This window comes from Myxocyprinus asiaticus, chromosome 14 (assembly GCF_019703515.2).
Source record: "Myxocyprinus asiaticus isolate MX2 ecotype Aquarium Trade chromosome 14, UBuf_Myxa_2, whole genome shotgun sequence".
NCBI classification, from domain to species: domain Eukaryota; kingdom Metazoa; phylum Chordata; class Actinopteri; order Cypriniformes; family Catostomidae; genus Myxocyprinus; species Myxocyprinus asiaticus.
In genome coordinates, this window is record NC_059357.1 from 36,934,164 (window position 1) to 36,961,504 (window position 27,341).

At 34.6% G+C, this 27,341-nt stretch overlaps 2 protein-coding genes across 6 annotated transcripts in view; both read right to left on the reverse strand.

Annotated features, from left to right (window-relative positions):
- The window catches only part of LOC127451718 (brain-specific angiogenesis inhibitor 1-associated protein 2-like), a 141,934-nt gene extending 127,186 nt beyond the window's left edge, over positions 1 to 14,748 (reverse strand). For all 5 annotated transcript variants that reach the window (XR_007899133.1, XM_051716618.1, XM_051716614.1 and 2 more), the window contains exon 1: positions 14,590 to 14,748. Coding sequence is in view for 4 of the 5 variants with exons in the window: in XM_051716618.1 (XP_051572578.1) it covers positions 14,590 to 14,661 (72 nt within the window). In the remaining variant the exon portion in view is untranslated. The remainder of the gene's footprint in view (positions 1 to 14,589) is intronic.
- A 2,874-nt stretch (positions 14,749 to 17,622) lies between these two features.
- On the reverse strand, positions 17,623 to 27,043 carry LOC127451732 (charged multivesicular body protein 6-like). Its single transcript, XM_051716638.1, has 8 exons — positions 26,853 to 27,043; positions 21,453 to 21,562; positions 21,237 to 21,324; positions 20,649 to 20,735; positions 19,891 to 19,956; positions 18,352 to 18,432; positions 18,171 to 18,237; positions 17,623 to 18,054 (listed from the first exon to the last, which is right to left on the reverse strand). The coding sequence occupies exons 1-8, from the start codon at positions 26,916 to 26,918 to the stop codon at positions 18,005 to 18,007; spliced, it is 615 nt and encodes a 204-aa protein (XP_051572598.1). The 5' UTR covers positions 26,919 to 27,043; the 3' UTR covers positions 17,623 to 18,004.
- Positions 27,044 to 27,341: the final 298 nt, after the last annotated feature.

A 27,341-nucleotide genomic window follows, 5' to 3' on the forward strand; every position in this document is an offset into this window, starting at 1 on the left:
GATGATGCCTTATTATACTGGATGGTTGGCAACATATATTTTCTTTTGATTACTGCATCAGCTTGAAGGTGTCTCACTGACATGAACTCAGTCGATGATGGTTGTCAAGGGCAAGGAATGGTAGAATTCAAGTGATAATACACCAATTACAACAAAGAATCTCCAGTTTCACAACACAGCATAGGATACCGTTAAAGGGAAGCTAACACAACAGTAGATTATGGACTTCTGAAGCAGCAAAACAAGTGGGTATACCAAGGGTATACGCAAATATTGATCCTTAGAAGTAGTTATACACAAACAGCCCTGGGAAAAAAGCATACGGCATATACATGTGCATGGCCCAGACTACACCACTGATTAGCAATGGTGTATGGGAGTTAATACGCCTATAATCTTGCCTTCCGTTTAATTCCATTTTCCCTTTGTTTTTAGCACAAGACTGCACAGTAAATTAGAGAGGTAAGTTGTTGTAAAAATACCTCATTTTTGGCAAACAGAAATGTAAATTAAAAATGTTCACGTCACGAAGTGGCGACACTTATTAATTAGGTTATGTGTAGATGATGTCAAATAATATTTACTGTTTTGATAAAGAGTCATTCTTGATGACCAATCTAAGCGCTCCAATAAATATTTCACATAATTCATTTGATAACTTGATTTGTACATTGAAATCTGTCAGTACAAAAGAACATTGCCACCCACTGTCACTCAACGGCACTTATAACAACCGAAATGAGCTTTCATTAAAACATAAAAAATAAACTCCAGCACCAGATCGCCACTTACTATAATACACATGAACAAAATGGAAACTCCTGCTTAAGAACTGAAGATGTTTCTGCCACCAATCAGGCCTGTCTTAATCACATCAAGGGACTGATATGAGGGGGATCATCTTTCCCGCCCTCTCTTTCTGGGTAGGCGGCAACTGGTTTACTTTTAATATGCAATACAACTCTTGTCTCAGTTTCAACCTCTAGTTCAGGCTGAATGACGAAAAACATGAACAAACAAATTCAGATTAGAGAGCAAGTCTGCTAATGTGTATCTCAACTGGTCTTGCTACATGACCCGGATTTTACATTGGACATCATGTTGTGACCCAACACAGTACCAAAATAGTTCAAAATGTCTTTAAAATCAAACACTGAAATGAATTACCATGAACTGCATTGAGGTCCAGCAATTTTATTCATGCAAAATTAATGAAAATCCTTAACTTTGTAAATGCATGAACAGTAGAATTGTGATTTACCAGTGTAACATATGGAAAAAACACTGGGCCAAATACTGCATTAGTATTATCCATATGACCAAGTGAAAGATTTATTTTTTGCAAAGACACTTGAGTGACTAAAGGATCCTTACAGATGCTCCCATTATTTGTAGGAATTTCCAGAATGTACTTCTTGAGAAGAATGACTGGCCTGACCGCACCGCAGAGCTGGATGTTTGCCAAGGTCTGCTTTAACCTCCTCTGCTCTAGCCTTGTCTTCAGAAACATGTGAGCTGACAAGAGACCTTCATGATGCATAATATTCAGTGCACAACAAACACCCTTGACTGTCTAAGCAAATGGAATGGAAATAAATAAAGGAAACAAGAATTTTGAGAGCACAGCAGCATTCGTTACCACAGTATGCCATACAAAATATGGCTGTATGAAATTCTGGTGGCCTATGATTTATAAAGGATCTAACGACACTATCCTGCAGAACCAAAATGCAGTAACTACATTAACACTGAAATTGAGAAAAATAAATGGTTTCAATGCAGCCAAATGTGGATTATAAAATGGTCTCATTCAGTTTTCTCTTAATCTGAGCATATTCAAACCAAACCTATCAGTCACAGGACAGATCATAGCCTAAGAGACCCGATTTTAGTCATAACTCAATCTTGACAATTACACAATATTTTTGTTTAATGACTACTAAACTGTATAACTGACCATTGTCCCAGGCAACAGATTTCCTACATAGCTGTGCTAGCTTCATGCTCAAATCACTCGAACCTGAATCACTCCACAATCTCTTAACATAAAATAAATTAATGTGCAATCCTTTATTTGTAAAGAAACTGTAAAGAGCAGAGTAAAACAGTAAGATTTTGTACAGTTCATGAATGTAAAAAAGCACGAAAAAAGCGTAATAGAAAAAGTGCAATAGAAAGCAAGCGAAAAAGACAATTGCGAAAGCACGAGCAAAAGAAAGCGAAAGAGTGAAAGAAAGAGCAAAAGAGAGCAAAATAAATAATCAGTGAGCGAAAGTGTGAAAGACAGAGCGAAAGCGAGCAAAAGAGCAAAGAGAAAAAGGGTGAAAGACAGAAAGAGCGAAAGAGAGCAAAAGGAAGAGCAAAAAAGCAAAAGACAGACACAAGCAAAAGAAATGAGCAAAGAAAAAGCAAAAGAGAGAAAAGAAAGGAGCAAAAGAAAGAAAGGGTGACCTTGGACTTACATTGACACCTAGCGGTTTGGATGCAACATCATTTAAAATCAACAGTTTTCAGTTTCAGATGCCATTGTAGAAATTTAGTATTCACAGTCAGCCATGATTACTTTAATCAATGAGTGAAAGTGTCAAATAACAGGACAGTTGGGACCTGGGTAGCTCAGCGAGTAAAGACACTGACTACCACCCCTGGAGTCACGAGTTCAAATCCAGGTTGTGCTGAGTGACTCCAGGCAGGTCTCCTGAGCAACCAAGTTGACCCAGTTGCTACAGATGGTAGAGTCACATGGGGTAACCTCCTCGTGGTCGCAATAATGTGGTTCTCGCTCTCGGTGGGGCATGTGGTGAGTTATGCATGGATGCCACGGAGAATAGCGTGAAGCCTCTGTGGACTGACTGTCTCAGATGCGGAGGCAACTGAGATTCATCCTCCGCCACCTGGTTTGAGGCGAGTCACTACGTCACCACAAGGACTTAGAGTGCATTGGGTATTGGGCATTCTAAAAAAAATAATAATAAAATAACAGGACAGTTACTGTCCTGTTATTTCTCCTGCGAGTAGTTTTCGGCTGGTCTAGTGATTCTAACATGGCAGCCCCCATGTGCGGACCCACTCCATGTAGAATAAAACAGCTTTTATAAGGTAACTGATATGACTGGAGTAGGGCTGCACAATTAATCGAAAAACTAATGCCGATTACGATTATGGCTGTCACGATTATGTAATCGTGAAAACTGACAATTCTTCAATTTAAGTCTACTTCTGTTGTGTTAATGGTTTCTATTTAGAATGTGTTTTTACAGCGGTAAAGTTTCTAACCAATCCCAGATGTGTGCGTTGAGCAATGAAACGGCAATAGCCAATCAGAGACGCTGTGAGTCTACAGTCCAATCAGTCATGACAACCAATCCTCATGCGCAAGTTTTGAATAGTATGACGTCCAGATGCTTGCTAATAGTATGTTTCATCTCTGTTTGCGATGGCACACGATAATTAGTGCTAAAGAAACATCATCTGACACTCAAAAAGAAGCTGTAGAACAAAGGTGTGCAATTTTTAATTATTTTCAATTCGTTGCATGTCGCGCTTTTTTATTTACAGTAGGTAAACAAACCGCAAACGAGCAACGTAACAAAACTAAAACGATCCAGACCGTTCTAATCATGGTACAGACAGGGTCTAAATAACTGATTTATTGTGTTGTTTAAACAGCTATATTTATTATGTGAGCATTTGTGAGAGCAGAACTCTGTCAGTGAGCTCACCCTGAACTGCAGGGCTCAAACAGTGAGTGACTGTTTCAGTCATTATGCGTTGCAACAATTAAAAAAGAATAACAGTTGTATTTATGTATTAAACAGCTATAAAAAGGCTTGTTTTGAAGTCAGCTTGTTTTTTATGTTTTGGACATAGAAAAAGTCTTGAACTTCAAATGTATTTCTAAGTTGCATAGTGAGGATGTCTTCAAAAATAATATCATAAATAGTTTTCATTTATCACTTAACATCATACAAAGTCCAGTAAACATAAAAAAGCTAAATCAATATTTGGTGTGGCCACCTTTGCCTTTAAAACAGCACCAATTCTCCTAGGTACACCTGGAAACAGTTTTTCTTGGTTGTTGGCAGATAGGATGTTCCAAGCTTCTTGGAGAATTCACCACAGTTCTTCTATCTATTTCGGCTGTCTCAATTGCTTCTGTCTCTTTATGTAATCACAGACTGACACGATGTTCAGTAGGGGGCTTTGCAGACACGATGTTCAGTGGGGGGCTTTGTGCGGGCCATGACATCTGTTGCAGGGCTCCCTGTTCTTCTGTTCTAATCTTTTCTATTTGCAAAAGTAATGTTTGGGAGTCTAAAATGTATTTTTCCTATTGACACACTAAAGCTGAAGATATAAATAACCATCTTAAGACAAATGCTTTTGTGAAACATCTTAAGTGCCTAAAACTTTTGCACAGTACTGTATTTCTTCACTTTAAACCATAGATATACCTTTATAATAAACTTTAATAACATTAACAAACATTATTACAGTATGTAATGCTTAAAAGAAACTGTAGCGCAGCCCATAACCTGCTGTTCTGAAGAACCCAGAAGCGGTTGCCAGCTTAATGACATCACAGTAATTTCATCAAATAATCGTCATTAATAATCGCGATTACAATATCAAGGGCAATAATCGACAATTATTATTTTTGTCATAATCATGCAGCCCTAGACTGGATTCTTCATTTTAATGTGAGTGCTCATGATTTCCTACATATATATTGCAAAATTACATTTCATGTCTTTAGGACTTTTTTAATGAGGTAAAATTACTGAGTGCACCTTTAAAAATCCTACAAAGCAAGAAAACTGAAATTTACATGAGACCTGAAATAATCGAGTTATTCTCTGCTTTTGATGTCAATCTGTGAAGAGGCATACGCACAACACTTGTTCATTGGATAAGCCATTAGAAATGGCGGTAAAGTTGTTTGCATGCAACGTGAAATCGGGACAATAGGCAAAAATCTACCTGTGCCAAACGGTTGATTCTCAAGCATTTTGTGAACTTACACAGATAAATGAAAGCTGTTTATTGCATTTACATGACCCCACACATTGTCAGCTAATTAAGAATAATCGTGTAAGATTGTGCATTTAAATGCACTCAGGTCAGTTGATACCACACAATTGGCTGAGATAACTGTGAATCTAGATTCAATTAGCTCAGTATCAGCAGAGGCATCTGAGCTGGACACACATGTTGTCTATGGTTCTGTCTTTCTCCACAGTGTATTAGATGGCACTTTCAACACATAACCCTCTAACCCTGTGACAACACTTCATATTTCTGCAGCTCACTGAGGGTTTCCATGGAAACATCTGAGAATGTGTCTTCCCTCCGCAGGTTACCCATTGATTGATTGATTTTTGAGAACCCAATTAGGAACGGACTCAATGTCCCCTGATCATTAAACTACTCTATTCAAGATGCAGTGTAGCATCAGCCAAGAATAACAAAGACATCCCAGGATGGATTTTTGTGGGCCTTAAAAACCTGCTGCCTTTTAAAGTAAAAACTGGCCCCATTTACTTTAATAATGAACATTCCTGGTCATATCAACAACTTGGGTTGTTGTAGTTGCAATATTATTCATTTCAGGTTTTTGTAAGGTCTTATAAGTTGATACATTTACGTGTCCTTCACCGTGGCAGTTGTCATGGTGATCCAAGCAGCCCTATTAACAACTAAGTTGTCATTTCAACAACCATGAAGCAATTACTTGGATTTAAGTCTCATGCAGCCTACAGTAACACAAGTTCACATACAGTCACAATTCTAGGTTAATTTCGGTTCAGATATGACGAAATGAAGGACTTGTGGTTCAATAATTTTTTTTGTTCACTAAAGAGAACCTGCTGATGAGTAATTTTTTCAGGAAGAAGCACAGTATGTTTTGTGGAGTAGATTCAAAAGAACCAACTCATACGAGTCATTCATTCGGGAATCGTGCTACACTGGTCACGCTTTATGTTTTAAAAGAACCAGCAGATAAGAGTAATTTGTTTGGGAGTTTGGGCTTTGTTTCACGCTGTAGATTCAAAACTGGCTCATAAGTCATTCATTCGTGAGTAAGCGCTGCATGTTTTGTGCTGTAGTTTCAGAAGAATCAGCGGATAGGAGTCATTCGTTTGGGAGATTGCGCTTTGTTTCACTTAAATGGACAAATAAAAAGAACCCTATTTTTTGGTGCACTATTCCTTTAAGCAACATAAAAGAACATGTTGGATTTGATCTCCAGAGGTGACCGAAGTCATGAATCATATTTACAGCCAAAGTTCACAGCAAAAGGACCCAACATTATGGATTAAGTTTGTACAATCCACACTTTAAACACAGTAGTTGCTTCAAGCTCAGGTTTCAATCTCCCACAACCTCCTCAAGAGATAAAAGGAGGCAACCTCCACTTTTGTTATCTACAGAAAATAAGAGCAGATTGCTCACAAGAGAGCCTTCCTTGAGTTACAAAGGTTAAAGTAGACCTCTTTAGAAAGGTGCAATACTTTTGCACCCTTTGTCACAGCAGAACTGACCTCTGTGACTCTGTGAAAATGTGTTCCTACAGGACAAAGAATCATTTGAGGGCCAAAATGGTCCAACAATAAGAAGGATAGAAATAAATGTAACCTTGCTCTGTGCTAATCCTATACTTTGTCTACATGAATGTAAGCAACCCCTGGTAAATTAGTCTTGAAATCAGAGGCAGAGAAGGTTGCTTTCGGCAGACTCCGTGACCTAACGCCCGCTCCTCCTCCCCGAATAATTACAGGCCTACATCTCCACACAGCAATTACAGGCCATTTCCACAAGGATCGACAACCTCTCTTTCTCTCACCCACTCCATCCCTCCCTCCCTCCCTCCCTCATTCTTTCTCTCACATTCATCTGCACTTTCAAAGGCCACCCTTGATATTTAATTATCTTCTCATTTTTATAAAAGGAATGTTCCAGGTTCAATACACATTAAATTCTATCGACAGCATAATGTTAATTACCACTAGGGTTCGTTTTCAAAAGTATGGCGAGTCGAACTGATAGCTTGCAATCTCTTGCAAAGTTATACCTTTATATTCTTAGCTCATTCTGAGATGGCATTTTGGTCGAATATAAATAATTGATCATTTTTTTTGTTTGTTTGTTTTTAATCTAATTTCACTGTATTTCATCTCACACGTTTGCTCTTAGTGGTACTCAACACTAATTACGCTCAAGACGACAAAGTGTAAGCTTAGTTAAACACTTTAAATGGTGTTTAAATACAGATCTAAACCGTTCCTCCTTCTCGGTTGTAAATAGTGCTGCTCCTCCGATTGTGTCGCACATGCGTCTGTTCTCGCGTGAACATGCCAACGCAATTACGTCACACGCGCATACTGCTGCTGACCAGAAGAGACGATTTATCTCTTTGCACCAAAAGCAATCATTTTACCAGTCGTATGGATGACGTTTATGCTGACTCTCTGTGATTTTGAGCTTCAAAGGTTTGATCACAATCGATTAAGGACATTTTAAGGACCTAATGAGCTAAGATATTTTTCTGTTTTTCTTCAAATGTGTTCTGATGAAGAAACAAAGCCATACACACCTGGGATGGCATGAGGGAGAATTTTCATTTTTAGGTGAACTATCCCTTTAAAGTGTTTACCTTCTCATGTGGCGTGAACGATAGCGCGTTGTGACAGGAGCTTCAGAGACCAGGCTTCTCGTCCCGCACTGAAAATAGGAAGTGACAAGGGCGATTTGGAGGTTCCATTTTCCCTCCAAGATGACATTTTTACTCCACTGATAGGTTTAGGCTTGGGAGTATAGTAAATAAAGTATGCATTCCTCTTCACCATACATCTGTGGTGGTGGTGTAGTGGACTAAAGCACTGAACTGGTAAGCGGAAGGTTGTTGGTTCAATCCCCACAGCCACCACCATTGTGTCCTTGAGCAAGGCACTTAACTCCAGGTTGCTCCAGGGGGATTGTCCCTGTAATAAGGGCACTGTAAGTCGCTTTGGATAAAAGCGTCTGCCAAATGCATAAAAATGTAAAAAAAATGTAAATGTAAAATGTTACCTGGAAACTGGAGCTCGCACTTGCCCTTATATATATATATATATATATATATATATATAAAAAATAAAAATAAAAAACTTCCCACTTCAGCCACTGGGGGCAGTGCTTTGAATTTCAGTAAGCACAAACCGAGTTTAGTACAAGAAATGTCAACCTACCATTTTCATATTCACAGTGAAATTAGTCTTTACCGGCTTACCCAATGTGTGCAAGTGTTTCGTCCATGCTGGTTTACACTTTGACTTATTTAAAATCTCATGTAATTCAAGAGAGGGCGGAGTTCACACAGTCTCGTGTGACATATTCCCATTGTCATGTAACGGACGTAATCTCATGTTTTTCTCTCAGTTTGAGCTTGAACTTCTTGGGTTTCTTACGTTGTCGTTTTTTGTTTTATAAGCTGATTTTTGATAGTCATCAACATATTGCTGTGCATATTAACATAATGCTTTATTACCAGAAAATATATTATATATATAAAAATAAAAAATAAAATCGAACAAAAAATACTGATTCTTGGCATTTGAATATCAATACAATATTGTGAGGTAAAATATTTTGATATTTTGAAATATCGTGTCTTTCCCCCAAAAATTTAAACTTGTTCCACAATTTTTTTTTTTTTTTTAACAGTATATGCACTTACAATAGAACTTAACCAGTCCAGCATTCTGGAAGGTTTAAAAGCATGAATGTGAGACTGTATTTTTGTTAAAGCACTTTTATTTAATATAGTTTAATATTCAGTTAAATCTTGTATATAATAAGAGCTGTAAAGTTGTCTTAACCATCCTTATTGAGGCGGGACAACTTTATAGGTTAATGAACTTCTGATTCATTACCATTATAATTTCAATGGCGTTCGCTCCACGTAAGCTTTACAGATGCTTTACAGATAGTTACGTCACGCCGCTTCCTTGCGTGTGTCGTGCAAAAGTTACCGGATTTACCAGCATTTTGTCATCATGACAATGAGGTTAAAAAATTTGATAAAAAAAATATACAGACATCAAGGTCATCAAGCGATTCCATCAAATGTCAACACATACAAAGTTAAGGTCTCGTGGTTATAACAGTGTGCATTTTAAGGTTTATTGCTTGGGCCCATGTACTCGTACATGCATTTTTGTTATTGTGATTTATTTTTAATGATTTTTTTATACAAAAACCGAAGGATGTGTCGAAACAGTATTGAAAACAAGATAAGTGCTGTCAATAGAGTTCAACTTCTATTGAACACAGAACATTCCTTTAAAGACACAAAGAAAGTCATTCTGACCTTTTCAAAAGGCATTTTAATGTAATGTCAAACAATTTAATTAATGGAAATGTTAAGCCAAGCTATCTCACATTCCATCAACATGAAGCTCTACCCTTAGTTAACCTCGTCAGGTTTAATGTGTTTGGTTCATTATGCAATAAATCCAAAGCTTGTTGTTGCTAATGTTAAAAAAGGTGCATATTTCATGAGAGCTCTGTGTATTAGAAATACAGGGCTCTTTGAAGAGCGAGAGAGGGAGAGCTCAGACAATAAGATGTGGCAGCGGCGCAGAGCCATCCACCCCCAGAACGAGAGGAGAGTGGGTGTGCGGAGTGAATCCATCTCTTATAAAACCCGTTCCCTTTCAAATTACTGTCGGGAAATCTATGATAAATGCAATCTCTTGGGGCCCAGGGAGTTCTTACACGGCTACAAAAACCTAGATTTTAGGCGACCGGTAAAAGCTGTTTTACACGCATTAAATAAATTACGAGTCATCGCAGAGTCGAGAGATCCAGTCGAGAGATCCATTAACTTGTTGAAGTAATAACTGCAAACATGTCTATTGTTTGGCAGTCAAAGGCATGAGGGAATTTCATTATATACTACTTGCACTCCTTAAAGGCATTAGAAAGGAATAGTTCACTCAAAAATGAAAATTCTGACATCATTTATTTATTCTTATGTCGTTCCAAACCCATAAAAGGAGACATTTTAAAGAATGTTTACACAAGAAGAAAATGACACCAGAATTTTATTTTTTGGGTGAACAATTCCTTTAAAAACAAAAAATCAAAAATGGCTCATCTTGGCACATGTAGCCTTAGACTCATAACAATTATTATTGATGAATATAACTAAAAGAATGTTCTCCTATGTCAGTCTATGTACAGTTCTCTCAATAGGATGACATGACAAACATTTTGTAGCTTGTTGTTGCTAAGAAACCACCTGTCCAGATTTCCTACATGAAAAATTGGTTCTCTCAATGGTAAAAAAAAAAAAAAAAGTCATAGTTTTCTCCTTGTGAACTCTGAGGAAACAAATGAGCACACCTATGAGTTTCCATCTGGACTGTGTGAACATAGTAACCATGTTTACTTCGCTCTGAGTTGACTATTTGGGAGAGGTATTGGAGACACTCCCATCGCATTGTCTCACCTGAAGACGTGACGAGACATGCCCAGCCCCTCCAGACGCATCACCCAACACCCTGATCACTGGAGAAGTTCCCATCTAACTTTTAGGTCTGAAACATGCCAGTACTGGTGGGTCACAGGTCTATTCTGATAGCGGGAAAAGACAATCATAAATGCAAATAATACAACACAATTAACCATACTAATTGTGTATGGTTTGAATACATTTGTTGGCCCCATGTACAATCAAACTTGGGGCAAATTCATCTGTCACTTGGCATTATGGAGATGCCAACATGGACCATGTGACATGCCCTAATTCTTGAAAAACATAGAAAAATACTAAACAACATAAAATAAAAAATAAAACCAGGACTAAAAATAGGTTATGTTTTGGGTCACCACTTGAAGTCCTGAAGCGAAACGGAAACCAATGATAGAGCACTGTATTGCAAGTATGTGAAAAATGCTTTTTATTTTGTTAATCAATTGACCCAATCCTAGCCAGAAAAAATGTTATAACGCAAGTGAGCATTGTATTCTCAGTATTTGAAAATATATGCGTAAACGTCTTCTCTCTCAGGTCAATTATTGTTGTGGTGAAGCAACAGTTTGAAGAGAAACTTGTTGACCAAATTAGTTAAAAGTTTAACTCTCAAAATATTACTATCTAGCTACGTCCACTTTCATCCAGGTACAATTAAAAAATGCCATTATCATTTTCAAAACGCTCTCCATCCACACTGCCATTTTCAAACTTTTTCCAAAAGCTTGTCGTCCACAACAAAAATTACAAAACCTCTTAAATCCCCTTACAGCACATACATTTTTTTGTTTGTTTGTTTTTTTAAATAGACGTCCCATGTGCGGTCTGAAAATTGTCCTCGTTTTCCGTTACCGGACAGCAAATCCTAGTAAAATTCCCGACGCCATTGAAGGAATGCAATGTGAAGGTTGTACAAACATTTATCTTTAACAACACTATCGAAGATGATAGCAGACACAACAACGTTGCTACAACATTGGCCACCATCTTGATTGTTTTGGGTTGAATGGATCACATGACTGTGTCACATGACAACAAATACATGATTGTTTTCAGATATCTCAGTTTCCCCTGTTCACACTACGTATAATGCAATGGCGGATTTTCAAATTTATCCACTTGGGAGAGCATTTTCGAAAAGCTCAGTTTGCAATGTCATAAGAGCCATCTCAGTGTGGACGGAAGACCAAAACGTAGAGAAAAAGATGCATTTTGAAATGAAAACATATAAGATTGGACGTGGCCTAAATATTAACACATCCGATTTATAGGTGCTGTAAGCATTTTTTTTTTTCTTTGAATAGCATGCACAAAATACTCGTACTAGCTAACAGCGATCACTTAAATAGGTGTCCTGAGATAGCACAGTTGTCTCTGTGACAGGGCTAGGCTTTGTAAACAGCAAAAGAGGGTCAGGGGAATAGTCTTTTCTTTTATTAGTCAGAAAACTAGCCAGTCATAAACGTTCTCTGTCCGTGAATCATTTTTGCACATTCTGGTTTGCTGACGTTGGGTTGGATAACATTTAAGTCATCAAGTCTTTGCTGTGCGGGCTTTTGAAGAGAGTCTGTTTGTTTGAAATAAGCAAAATGATGTAAATTAGCAAAACTGCTGAAATGGCTTACAGCACTTTAATGACATATTAGCATTTAGAATGCATTTGGCAGCACCTTTGATGCAAAGCAACTTTCAGTGCATTCAAGGTATACTATACTTTATTCAGAATGTACATTTCTCACGCTCTTTCAGTTAATCTACCAGGTAACTTAAGCAAATGAGGTTTGTTACCACCATTGTAATGCAAGAAAGCTCGTTATGTACAGTATGTACAACGCGAACACGAGTAAATGCATAACGTCCGCTAAATACAGTGAAATTGTGGTGCTACTTTTATGCTACTTGTAAACAAACAAGTTATGTTTACATTCATTCTTGAGGTCTAACAAAAATGTGGAATGCAATGGTATGAAATGTTAAACTTGATAGAAATCAATATCGAAAACTGTCATGATAATGAGGCCTAGACTGATCCTAATTGGCTTGACCCCAGCTCACCCACCGACACACCCAGGTGAGTGGCCGCCAGTGATGTCACCCTCCAGCTGGCCAAGGTCTCGCCAGCCCTGCCGTTGTCACGCAGCTCGGGCTCATCTGGAGGCTGATGGAATCACAGAGCCGAGAGATCCAGCTGAGCCCGGCACTGTCTGGATGACTGGACCACCGATGTTGGCTGTCTGATGCCAGGGAGGCCGAGTGATTGAGGGGTGGCTGTGACTCACAGGTGAGGTTTGTTTTAAATCCATGGCAACTCCAGCGGGATCACCACCATTGCCCGCAGGTAGGGAGTGTTCTGTGTGCACAGTTGAGTAACAACAGAACCCATACACACATACGCCCTATAAAACTCACACCCATGCAACTGGCGTTGAGTCACAGAGCCATGTTCTGGATTTCCTGTGACACCGTAGCAGATGTTTGACATCCCAGCACTTCTACTGATGTCCGTCCCGCTTATACCATCCCTCTTCCCCCCATACACACACAAACCCACAAACATTCATCAATACTGCACTCCTTTTGAACCCAATCCATTTTGTTTAGCTGGCTGATTTAACAAGCTATCTGAACAGTGGGTGGTTCCGGTCGAACAAATGATCCAGCTCGCCCACTTTCCACCGGCACACAACACCCATGACACACGATAACATATAATTGGCACAGAATGATTGTGTCAAACGACCAGCAGATAACCAAACAGACAGCCAGTGAGCTAATTTCAAAGCTCTCCCATGAGACCTAACCCACTTATGGAATGTAAATCTACAGAGTAATATAAATAAGTGGAATTTAAAGGGTTAATTCACCCAAAAATAAAAAATTCTGCTGTGATTTACTCACCCTCATGTCGTTTCAAACCCATATAACAGTATATTCTCTGTAGAACACAAAAATTAGATTTTAGGCAAAATGTTAACCTCAGTCACCATTCACTTCATTTATATGGAAAAAGATGCAATGAAAGTGAATGGTGACTGAGGCTAACATTCTACCCAACATCTTCTTTCGGTGTTCCACTTAAGAAAAAACAAGTCACACAGGCTTGAACCAACATGAAGGTGAATAAATGATAAAAATAATTGTCATTTTTGGGTGAACTATCCCTTTAAATATCTGGCAGACTGATTAAAATTTAACATGAGGGAACCCAAAATGCAAAAGCCCAGATACAGGACACATCCGCTTGTCCTTAATCAACCAGAATAGATTCTTTGTCCTCGTTTTAGGTGTTGGACTTCAGGTGGCCTATTTAACAGGCTTGAGTTTCTGATGAGCGCCACCATAATCCTTCTGGTGTGGCAAGTATTCTTTTTTTATTTTATTTTTTTTAAGTGACAGGCCAAAAGCTACAACAGAAACCTGTTGAAACATTGATGAAATTGTACATTGACTAAACCTGTTGCAACAAACACCTATACAGGAATGCCCAACAGAACACATGCCAGTATAGACAGGCTTGCTTGCAACGAGGCTGAATATACAGTATGATAGAGGTTAAGAAAACAATTATTTAGATAGATAGTTAGTTAGATATATAGATTGATAGATAGTTAGATAGATAGATAGATAGATAGTTAGATAGATAGATAGATAGATAGATAGTTAGATAGATAGATAGTTAGATAGATAGATAGATAGATAGATAGATGTGCGCGAAGAAGGGTGAGAGCGAGGAAAGATACTGGGAAGGGTTAAAGAAAATGTTCTCATCATAAGTAGCAGGTAGGTATATTTATGTTTACAAACGAGGAAAAACAGTTTCATTCTCATGGTGCGGTGCATTTAAATGACATGATACGATCAACATGAAACTTGATGGCTCATCAAGTTCAATAATGATGTTACATTTAGACCGAAAACCCACTAAAAAGGAATCGTCTAAATGAAATGCAATGCAATAAACAACAATTTGACAACCATAACTCGTATCTAAAGCACGCCACTTTCATGACACAATTAACGTGAGAAGATCGCCACCTGTGATCAACTTGTTCAGTTTGTTCAATGCACTTTACCTTATAGACATTTTCCGTTATGCGGTGGACCTCGTCGGTGCGAGACATTGTAAAATCTTCAGTTAAAACCATAAACGGTGTTTGCTGAATCTGATGTGTTATCCGAACTGTGTGTCTCCGAACCAGCGATGATCTCCGCTCCAATCCACTAGACTAGAGTCTCTGATCGCAGCGGAACTGTACCGCGCCGAGGCAATGAAGGAGGAGCTTACAGAGCCACGCCTTCTTCGTATAAGCCACACATGTGGGGCGTGGCCAAACAACAGCTGTGTCCGCCCCCTGCCCGATAGAATGAGAAGTCTAAAAAAAAAAACAACAAACATTTGTAAAATGATTTCATGCCATAAGAGACATTACTATATGTTTATTTAGATAAGTGCATACACAAAACTAAGCAGTAGTTGCGAGATATTTATGTCTACGCAGAACAAAAATGGGCTTTTCCCAATCAGTGGGCGTTTACAAATATTGAGATTCCCTACATTCATTGGATAGTTTAGAAACGCCCAACCCGGTTGGAAAACGCCCACAGATTGGAAAATACCTATTATTGTTCAGCAGAGACTTATGCAGAGTTCGCAATGTCATACTACACATACTACTCTTACTATTACAGCTATGTATGTCTATGGCAGAAATAGTAAGAATAGTATGGTAGTATGCAATTCCAAACTCGGCCCTATACTTGGTACTTGCTTGCGGTTTCTTAAAGGTGCACGCAGTATTTTTTTATTTGTGTTGTCTTGGACTTACACTGACACCTAGTGGTGTGGATGCAGCATAATTCAATCAAAAAGGTTTTTCAGTTACTGATGCCATTATAGAAATTCACTATTCATTGCTTATTCACAGTAAGCAATTATTAATTTAATCGACAAGTGAAAGTGTCAAATAACAGGACAGTTACTGAGATTATGCGAGTAGTATTCAGCTGGTCATGTGATTCTAATATGGCCGCCCAAATGAGGGGACCCTCTCCATGTGCAATAAAACAGCTTTTATAAGGCTACTGATATGACGGGAGTCTTCATCTCATGTGAGTGCTCATCATTTTATACATATGTTTCAAAATTACTATCAATTTCTTTTAAACCTTTTAATGTAGAAAAAATTTGAATGTGCACCACATAAAGGCTTTAAGCACACACAGATTCACTGATGTGAACCACAACAAGAGCAAAATTTTACAATATTGTGAGAGTGTAGTCATTTATTTTCCTTTCAACATTAATGGCACCTGCAAAAGATCACATAAAATAAACTAAAATGGCTAAACTTTGGTTTTAAAGGCAGTTATTTATCATTAAATTTGTTTCACACCACATTGTATGTTGTTGGGCTGTTATTACAGTAAAAACCGTATGAAAGATACATGCACACACACACACACACACACACAGAGAGAGAGATATTCATATCTGGATATAAAGACTTCCATGCTGTACATTAACAGATGGCTTACATTAAACACTGAGCCACCATGAGAGGATTGGCAGTTTGCATCTGTCAGCAGAGATTTACTTCATTTCAATTAGTGATGTAAAGAACCCTCTAGTGGTCATGACATGATAACACAACTCCAACAGGCACAGTCGCAGAAATCACTGAAATTTTGCCTTGATGATAACATACAGATTAGAACATAGATTGTGGAGATTGATTAAGACATGAACAGGGTATGATGTCACATTAATTGAACCATATTTTCAAAATCAATGCAGCACATAGTTGATGAGATGGACTGTACAAAAAATCCACACTTTTGCATTCAAAAATGTCATTAAATAAAGAAATATATGTACTAGTGCCAAGTCGCTTATAGTTCATAGCTTCTCGATGAATTTATTTAGCAAAATAATACATATTAATCTTGAAATAAATAAAACTAGATTGTACTCACAAAAATAAATAAATAAATAAATAATAATCTAGCCAATCAAATATATAACAGTTGAGGATAACTACATTAAATTATATTTAATTTAAAAATCCACAATTACTTTAAGATTTTATTCATTTCTATTATTTTTTTCAGTATGGAGAATTCATTGTGCCATATTAATAAATATGTCTTCCATTAAAAGCATAAATAAATATATCATTATCTTTTAATAAATAAATCATGAAAAGTGTTAATAAATAAATATGTCAATATGTAAAAAAAAAAAAAAAATCATAAAAAGTTTTAATAAATTATTTCAATAATCAAAGTACTTATTACGTTTTATTAATTTATTTATTGACACATTTCATGATTTATTTACTGACAGATATATTTACTTATTTTTGACACATTTCATGATTTATTTATTTATTAATCAAAAAATATATGCACATACAGTATAAATATATATATGTGTGTGTGTGTGTGTGTGTGTGTGTGTGTGTGTGTGCGATATATATTTCGATTTAAATATTTAAATAATAACATTGAGATATATATATATATATATATATATATATATATATATATATATATATATATATATATATATATATCACACACACACACATACACTACTGGTCAAAAGTTTTGAAACACGACTGAAATGTTTCTCATGATCTTAAAAATCTTTTGATCTGAAGGTGTATGCTTAAATGTTTGAAATTAGTTTTGTAGACAAAAATATAATTGTGCCACCATATTAATGTATTTCATCATAAAGCTAAAATGTAATAAAAAAAAAAAAGTTTTTGAAATTGATGACTTGGATCAAATAATAAAGAAAAGCAGCCAATAAGTGCCCAACGTAGATGGGAACTCCTTCAATACTGTTTAAAAAGCATCCCAGGGTGATACCTCAAGAAGTTGGTTGAGAAAATGTCAAGAGTACATTTCTACAAATTCTAGGCAAAGGGTGACTACTTTGAAGATGCTAAAATATAACAAATATTTTATTTATTTTGGATTTTTATAGTCACAACATAATTCCCATAGTTCCATTTATATTATTCCATAGTTTTGATGACTTTACTATTATTCGAAAATGTGAAAAAAATAAATTAATAAAGAATGAATAAGTGACCCGAAACTTTTGAACAGTAGTGTGTGTGTGTGTATATATATATATATATATATATATATATATATATATATATATATATAAATAAATGTTTTTAATGAAAGATTTATTTATTAATATGCCAGAATGCATTTTCCATATTCTAGGCCTGGAAATCACAATTTTAAAATTTCTTGATATTTCCAGGTTTTCCATGAGTGTTGGAACCCTGATTCTAATGTGTGCACATCACAATCACGTACTGTTTATGATTGTACTGTGTATGCCGAGAATATATACAAGCCTTCTCTTCTGCCAATTCTATTCCCAAAGCTCTCTTTTTAATTAAAAAACAAAACAAAAAAAATGACGAGCCAGGATGTGAATGTGTAAGATCAAACAGCAGAGTTTCACTACGCTGCCAGCATTTCTCTGTCCGCCTTGATTTGTGCCTCTTTTCCCTCTGCAAAGACAAAGAGTACAAAGAGAGTAACAGACAGCAATCAAAATAGCAACAACAAAAGTTGCTTTCAAAAATGTTCTGACACAGCACTGTGATTGACCATAATAAAACAACACCTGTCTCGTGTTTAGGCACAACAGGCAAAGGATCTGTGGGTAATTCTGGAAGGGTTATGTCTTCTTCCTACTCAGGAATGAAAGAGAAATGTTAGGTCAGAAGCTATGTAGAACCAGGCAGTGTTTATAAAGATGGGATATCTGACAGCATACAATAGCTGACAGGTGAAGGTGCACACACCTGAGTGATGGCCTCCAGCTCTGCTAAGACAGCATCCTCATCCTCCTGTGTCAAAGAACCTGCCAGCAGCTCATCAATTTGCTATTAGGGAACAATTTTCAAAAAGCAGGGACACATTTGGAGCAATCAAAACCGGGAAAGAGCAAAACAGAACCGCCATAATTGATTTAAACACTTTAATAATATGATTTGATTCAAGAGTGAATAGTGACTTCAAATTTGTCCTGTTCATCGCACAAAGAGATTGTAGTTTATATAGTGTACTAGAAAAATAGTGAATATAGTGTGAATATAGAGGCTAGAGTCTGACCGATATATCGGTTTTGCTGAATAATCGGTGCCGATAGCTACTTTTGGAAATGTCGATTATCGACAGAAATTAACACGGTAGTTTGGCGATATTTTTCTTTTCTGTGGGCAGCGTTGGAAGGTTTCTGAGAATGAAAACACATTCAATAAATCAATTTTAAAACAATCCCTTGAATAATTCATAAAATGTATGAATTTCATTATATTAGATAACAAAATATCAGACTGTAACAGTATAAGGACAGGCAAGGAGTTTACTGGTAAACTTAAAACCAACACAAACAAACGTGCAGCGTGGCCACGTGTGTCCGAACTGGCATCTCCGGCCACCCCTTTATCTCGCTCTCCCGCTCCATCACGGCCACGCCCTCCTCCTCGTCACACAAACCAAGTGACATCTGCATGCTAGACCTTTTCTAAGAACAAATTTCTCACGTTTCCTGCCCATTTTTGCAATTACTTTTAACCAACTGGTGTCAATGGCATTTTACAGTATTTTTTGCTATCAGCTTGAACAGAATTTTTGGTCACGATTGGTCACAAGATGTGATAACAACCAAAGGGGTTTGATGTTATCGACAAAACCGACATAACTGATTTAAGCTCTTTAATAACATTAACTGATTTGAGAGTGAATAACTACTTAACTTTTGTTCTATTCATTGCAAAAAAAAAGTGACCGTATCACTTCAGCAGACTTGGAATATAGTTTATTTAGTGTACAAGGAATATAGTGATTATAGTGTGAAAACAGAGACAAGAGATCAAAAGTAGCTAAAAGTAGTATCGGATATCAACAGAAATGAACGTCAATAAACGACATCTTTTATTTCCCAGTGGGCAGCATTGGAGGGTTTATTAGAAAGAAAACATATTCAATAAATCGATTTTAAAAGCTATCAGCTGATTAATCGGTTTTCTGCTTTTTCTGCTACCTTAGTTATAAGTATCGTCAAAATCCATTATCAGTTGACCTTTAATAAAGACATTTACGGTGTATTTTTTGGTGTAAGTCCCTAATCACTGTCATTATGGCAAATAAACCCTGTGAAGGCTTCACCTTTTCTGTTCCACGGTAGAAAGACATAAGTCATATGGGTTTGGAGCGACAGTAAATAATAACAGAATTTTCATTTTTAGGTAAACTATTATTCCTTTCAGTATCCAAATATTTTGGGGTCTACTGTACATAGCAACACTCTGAATGTGAAATGAACTAAATGTTGCAACCTTCTGATACTCAATGGCCTCCTGTGTCTCCTCCAGTATTCTCTCCACCTTCTCAATGGACAAGACCTAATGAGAGAACAAGATCAATCCAGGGCAAACAAATATCTAAATGCAGTCAAATGATAAGATCAGACCAGTTCACTAAATTACATTTATATTTAACACATAATGTACCTTCTGATAAGCAGGAGACTTTCTAAAGTCTTAATGGTGAAGCCCTGTGCAAGACAAAAGCAGGGCTGCTGTAATCTAAGTATAATCCGTTAATCCTTGAGCAACGGCTAACAGTTCCCAAAACATGCTGCTACACACTACACCACCCTCTGTTCATCACCAACACAGATATGGGTAAATAAATCAGCTTCGGTAATAATAATTGCCCAATAAAAGGTGTTGATGAAGGTGCATCCACTGCTTATAAAGCAGCAAATCTGAAACATAAACTATGTTTTTGTTTTACAAAGATTAAAACAGAGTTCCTTCCATTTTTGACTTCCCATGACTGTTTCAAAACATTTTTGAGGTGGATGTGATTAGTGGATAATGTTATTAAAACCATTCAGTAGAGATTACACTAACAAAAGGCAATTTCTAGCTGATTAAATAGTTAAGAACTGAGCATAACTAAAAATAAATAAAAAATCAGTTTAAACATTTCCATGACTTTTCTATGCCTAAAAATCACAATACTAAAATTTGACTATGCGAACCCTGATTACATGTACAGATATTTGCAATCTAGGTTTAGATCAACTTACCTCATGCATTTGCTTGAGACAGTCATTGCCAGCTTTCAAACCCTCAATGACTTTTATTTCAATCTGAGCAAATTCAATATCTTGAACCTGCATGGTGAATATTAGAAAATATTTTCATATTCATAAAAAATATATATTAATATTGCTCAGTGTTATTGATATATATTGTCAAATACTTCTTAATGAAACTAACAGTGAGTCCGCTCTCATATTCTGAGGTGTTGTGTGGTATAAGAGTGTTCATAACTGCATATCCTTAAAGATGAAATGTGTAATTTATGGGCCAGTTTTCAAACAGGTTCCCCCAAACACTCCCCCCAAACAGACAGTCCTATCCCCCAAACTCACGCAATTGATTCGCTTTGTTAGGCTGGTAGAGATTTAAAAAATAAATAAAAAATAGTGCAATTTTATGATAGTGCCACAGAGCCACAGTTGTTTCAGAAAGTCAACCTACTGAACGATTTGCATATTTATAGTTGATTCTGCATATTAAGTTTGGATAGGAGAGATTACTTTAACATGAAAAAACTACACACTTCACCTTTAAATATTAACAAATATATATATCATATCATCTAGGCCCACCATGCACTCCAAGTTGGCTATCTGGTTCTCGGTCTTGTCCAGCAGCTGATCTTGGTAGCGTTTCTTTTTGAGCAGCAGAAGAGCTCGTCTGTGAAATGCATGAATCACACGTGTTAAATCACAATCACTTCTGCCAAGTATAATGCAGATGGCCCCACTTCAGCATAATAAAGCTATTGCGCAACACTTGTATTCATGTAAAATGAAATGACTTACTCTTTCTTGCCATCCTTCAGGAGCTGTTTGGCCAGCAGTCTCTCTTTCTCCAGCTGTAATGTGATTCTCTTCTGATATTGCTTTAGTTTATCTCGCTGCTGTTTCAGTTGCTATTATCCAGTGACAAGATTTAATGTAGAAACATGACAGTTCATTCACTGTTCAACCATAGACACATCTCATAACATTGTTGGGTCCAAGACTAAGCTAAGCATTTCTTAAACAGCTGTCAAAATATGAAATATCACAGTGTGTTGTGACAATCAATAAAATTATTTGAAGATATGCCTAATTTTATCGTATTCTATGAAATTTCTTCTGTGTTATTTCTGTTGCATAAAATTGTTCTACTCTATAACATATGCATTTCTATTACTGTGTATAATAGAAACAATTCTATTCTATTCTAGATCCTGTTTGGTTCTATTCCCCAACAGATCTTATTCTATTCTATTCTATAATACTGTTCTGTTTAATATTTGCTGTTCTATTCTATTCTATAATACTGTTCTATTTAATATTTGCTGTTCTATTCTATTCTATAATACTGTTCTGTTTAATATTTGCTGTTCTATTCTATTCTATTCTATTCTATTCTATAATACTGTTCTGTTTAATATTTGCTGTTCTATTCTATTCTATAATAGTGTTCTGTTTAATATTTGCTTTTCTATTCTATTCTATAATAGTGTTCTGTTTAATATTTGCTGTTCTATTCTATTCTATAATACTGTTCTGTTTAATATGTGCTGTTCTATTCTATTCTATAATACTGTTCTGTTTAATATTTACTGTTCTATTCTATTCTATAATACTGTTCTGTTTAATATGTGCTGTTCTATTCTATTCTATAATAGTGTTCTGTTTAATATTTGCTGTTCTATTCTATTCTATAATAGTGTTCTGTTTAATATTTGCTTTTCTATTCTATTCTATAATAGTGTTCTGTTTAATATTTGCTGTTCTATTCTATTCTATAATAGTGTTCTGTTTAATATTTGCTTTTCTATTCTATTTTATAATACTGTTCTGTTTAATATGTGCTGTTCTATTCTATTCTATAATACTGTTCTGTTTAATATTTGCTGTTCTATTCTATTCTATAATACTGTTCTGTTTAATATTTGCTGTTCTATTCTATTTTATAATACTGTTCTGTTTAATATTTGCTGTTCTATTCTATTCTATAATACTGTTCTGTTTAATATTTGCTGTTCTATTCTATTCTATAATAATGTTCTGTTTAATATGTGCTGTTCTATTCTATTCTATAATAGTGTTCTGTTTAATATTTGCTGTTCTATTCTATTCTATAATAGTGTTCTGTTTAATATTTGCTTTTCTATTCTATTCTATAATAGTGTTCTGTTTAATATTTGCTGTTCTGTTCTATTCTATAATACTGTTCTGTTTAATATTTGCTGTTCTATTCTATTCTATAATAGTGTACTGTTTAATATTTGCTGTTCTATTCTATTTTATAATACTGTTCTGTTTAATATTTGCTGTTCTATTCTATTCTATAATACTGTTCTGTTTAATATTTGCTGTTCTATTCTATTCTATAATACTGTTCTGTTTAATATTTGCTGTTCTATTCTATTTTATAATACTGTTCTGTTTAATATTTGCTGTTCTATTCTATTCTATAATACTGTTCTGTTTAATATTTGCTGTTCTATTCTATTCTATAATACTGTTCTTTTTAAATATTTGCTTTTCTATTCTATTCTATAATAGTGTTGTTTAATATTTGCTGTTCTATTCTATTCTATAATACTGTTTTTAAATATTTGCAGTTCTATTCTATTCTATAATAGTGTTCTGTTTAATATTTGCTTTTCTATTCTATTCTATAATAGTGTTCTGTTTAATATTTGCTTTTCTATTCTATTCTATAATAGTGTTCTGTTTAATATTTGCTGTTCTATTCTATTCTATAATATTGTTCTGTTTAATATTTGCTGTTCTATTCTATTCTGTAATAGTGTTCTGTTTAATATTTGCGGTTCTATTCTATTTTATAATGCTGTTCTGTTTAATATTTACTGTTCTATTCTATTCTATAATACTGTTCTGTTTAATATTTGCTGTTCTATTCTATTCTATAATACTGTTCTTTTTAAATATTTGCAGTTCTATTCTATTCTATAATAGTGTTCTGTTTAATATTTGCTGTTCTATTCTATTCTATAATACTGTTCTGTTCTATTATATTTGATGTTCTGTTCTATATTTGCTGTTCTATACTATAACACTGTTCTGTGATGTGATATATATTCTATTATACTGTTCTGTAATATCATATTTGCTGTTCTTTTCTGTTCTATTCTATAACACTGTTGTGTTCTATAACATTTGCTGTTCTATTCTATTCTAGAATACTGTTCTATTCTATAACATTTAACTGTTTATTAATATTTGCTGTACTATGCTATTCTATTTGCTGTTCTGTTGACTAATCCCTTTAATCGCAGTTTCGCATTGCTAAGGTCATGTTAGACGCCTAATAGCAGTATGTTGGCTTTATATCTGTTTAGTATTTGCTGTTCAATTGTATTCTATAATAGTGTTCTGTTTCATATTTGCTTTTCTATTCTATTCTATAATAGTGTTCTGTTTAATATTTGCTTTTCTATTCTATTCTATAATAGTGTTCTGTTTAATATTTGCTGTTCTATTCTATTCTATAATAGTGTTCTGTTTAATATTTGCTGTTCTATTCTATTCTATAATACTGTTCTGTTTAATATTTGCTGTTCTATTCTATAATAGTGTTCTGTTTAATATTTGCAGTTCTATTCTATTCTATAGTACTGTTCTGTTTAATATTTGCTGTTCTATTCTATTCTATAATACTGTTCTGTTTAGTATTTGCTGTTCTATTCTATTCTATAATAGTGTTCTGTTTAATATTTGCTTTTCTATTCTATTCTATAATAGTGTTCTGTTTAATATTTGCTTTTCTATTCTATTCTATAATAGTGATCTTTTTAATATTTGCTGTTCTATTCTATTCTATAATACTGTTCTGTTTAATATTTGCTGTTCTATTATGTTCTATAATACTGTTCTGTTTAATATGTGCTGTTCTATTCTGTTCTATAATACTGTTCTGTTTAATATGTGCTGTTCTATTCTATTCTATAATAGTGTTCTGTTTAATATGTGCTGTTCTATTCTATTCTATAATAGTGTTCTGTTTAATATGTGCTGTTCTATTCTATTCTAAAATAGTGTTCTGTTTAATATTTGCTTTTCTATTCTATTCTATAATACTGTTCTGTTTAATATTTGCTGTTCTATTCTATTCTATAATACTGTTCTGTTTAAAATTTGCTTTTCTATTCTATTCTATAATACTGTTCTGTTTAGTATTTGCTGTTCTATTCTATTCTATAATAGTGTTCTGTTTAATATTTGCTTTTCTATTCTATTCTATAATAGTGATCTTTTTAATATTTGCTGTTCTATTCTATTCTATAATACTGTTCTGTTTAATATTTGCTGTTCTATTATGTTCTATAATACTGTTCTGTTTAATATGTGCTGTTCTATTCTGTTCTATAATACTGTTCTGTTTAATATGTGCTGTTCTATTCTATTCTATAATAGTGTTCTGTTTAATATGTGCTGTTCTATTCTATTCTATAATAGTGTTCTGTTTAATATGTGCTGTTCTATTCTATTCTAAAATAGTGTTCTGTTTAATATTTGCTTTTCTATTCTATTCTATAATACTGTTCTGTTTAATATTTGCTGTTCTATTCTATTCTATAATACTGTTCTGTTTAATATTTGCTTTTCTATTCTATTCTATAATACTGTTCTGTTTAATATGTGCTGTTCTATTCTATTCTAAAATAGTGTTCTGTTTAATATTTGCTTTTCTATTCTATTCTATAATACTGTTCTGTTTAATATTTGCTTTTCTATTCTATTCTATAATAGTGATCTGTTTAATATTTGCTGTTCTGTTCTATTCTATAATACTGTTCTGTTTAATATGTGCTGTTCTATTATGTTCTATAATACTGTTCTGTTTAATATGTGCTGTTCTATTCTATTCTATAATACTGTTCTGTTTAATATTTGCTGTTCTATTCTATTCTATAATACTGTTCTGTTTAATATTTGCTGTTCTATTCTATTCTATAATAGTGTTCTGTTTAATATTTGCTGTTCTATTCTATTCTATAATACTGTTCTTTTTAAATATTTGCAGTTCTATTCTATTCTATAATAGTGTTCTGTTTAATATTTGCTGTTCTATTCTATTCTATAATACTGTTCTGTTTAATATTTGCTTTTCTATTCTATTCTATAATACTGTTCTGTTTAATATTTGCTGTTCTATTCTATTCTATAATACTGTTCTGTTTAATATTTGCTTTTCTATTCTATTCTATAATACTGTTCTGTTTAATATTTGCTGTTCTATTCTATTCTATAATACTGTTCTTTTTAAATATTTGCAGTTCTATTCTATTCTATAATAGTGTTCTGTTTAATATTTGCTTTTCTATTCTATTCTATAATAGTGTTCTGTTTAATATTTGCTGTTCTATTCTATTCTATAATAGTGTTCTGTTTAATATTTGCTGTTCTATTCTATTCTATAATACTGTTCTGTTTAATATTTGCTGTTCTATTCTATTCTATAATAGTGTTCTGTTTAATATTTGCTGTTCTATTCTATTCTATAATAGTGTTCTGTTTAATATTTGCTGTTCTATTCTATTCTATAATACTGTTCTGTTTAATATTTGCTGTTCTATTCTATTCTATAATAGTGTTCTGTTTAATATTTGCTGTTCTATTCTATTCTATAATAGTGTTCTGTTTAATATTTGATGTTCTATTCTATTCTATAATAGTGTTCTGTTTAATATTTGCTGTTCTATTCTATTCTATAATAGTGTTCTGTTTAATATTTGATGTTCTATTCTATTCTATAATAGTGTTCTGTTTAATATTTGCTGTTCTATTCTATTCTATAATACTGTTCTGTTCTATTATATTTGATGTTCTGTTCTATATTTGCTGTTCTATACTATAACACTGTTCTGTGATGTGATATATATTCTATTATACTGTTCTGTAATATCATATTTGCTGTTCTTTTCTGTTCTATTCTATAACACTGTTGTGTTCTATAACATTTGCTGTTCTATTCTATTCTAGAATACTGTTCTATTCTATAACATTTAACTGTTTATTAATATTTGCTGTACTATGCTATTCTATTTGCTGTTCTGTTGACTAATCCCTTTAATCGCAGTTTCGCATTGCTAAGGTCATGTTAGACGCCTAATAGCAGTATGTTGGCTTTATATCTACACATGTGTGAATGACACAAACCAAACACACAAGCACGTGATGCTGATCGATTGATCTTACCAATATCGCCCTGTCCTGATATGTCACTCGACTGGGACGTCCCTTTCTGCCGAAAACATTTCCCATTGCGAATAAGCAACATCCCGGCCTCTCTTCTAATATCACATCTGATATGGAACACTGACTACTTTATTTCAGTATACATGGCCAAGATGTGTTATGATATGTCAAGTGCAGATCGGAGGATGCCGTGTTTATTATATTCAGCAGTGCTTCGTAAAGCTTGCTAAGCGCATTTAGTTTCTATAGAGGCGTGTATGCGCCCTCTAGCGTCAAGCCAGTGAGAATGCAGAAATAGTGTGTCTATTTAGCGCCCTCTGATGTTGGCTTTGTGTAAGCAATTGATATTGCCAATAAAATCAAAACTAAGTTGACCCCTTAAGTGGCACAGATGCATCAAACGCTTACAGAGGACCAAAGTACTCAAAATGAATTATTTGCATTAGTAAATTGGAATATTTAAATATTGATTGATCTATTGTGTTAATT

Bases quoted from the DNA above. Each gene is read 5' to 3' on its own strand.
- LOC127451732 (XM_051716638.1), bottom strand. From the start codon at position 26,918: ATGGGAAATGTTTTCGGCAGAAAGGGACGTCCCAGTCGAGTGACATAT. The intron at 21,325-21,452 runs GTAAGTCATTTC...TGCATTTCACAG, and splicing joins CTGAAGGATGGCAAGAAAGA to ACGAGCTCTTCTGCTGCTCA. The intron at 18,433-19,890 runs GTTGCAACATTT...GTTCCCTAATAG, and splicing joins AGGCCATTGAGTATCAGAAG to CAAATTGATGAGCTGCTGGC.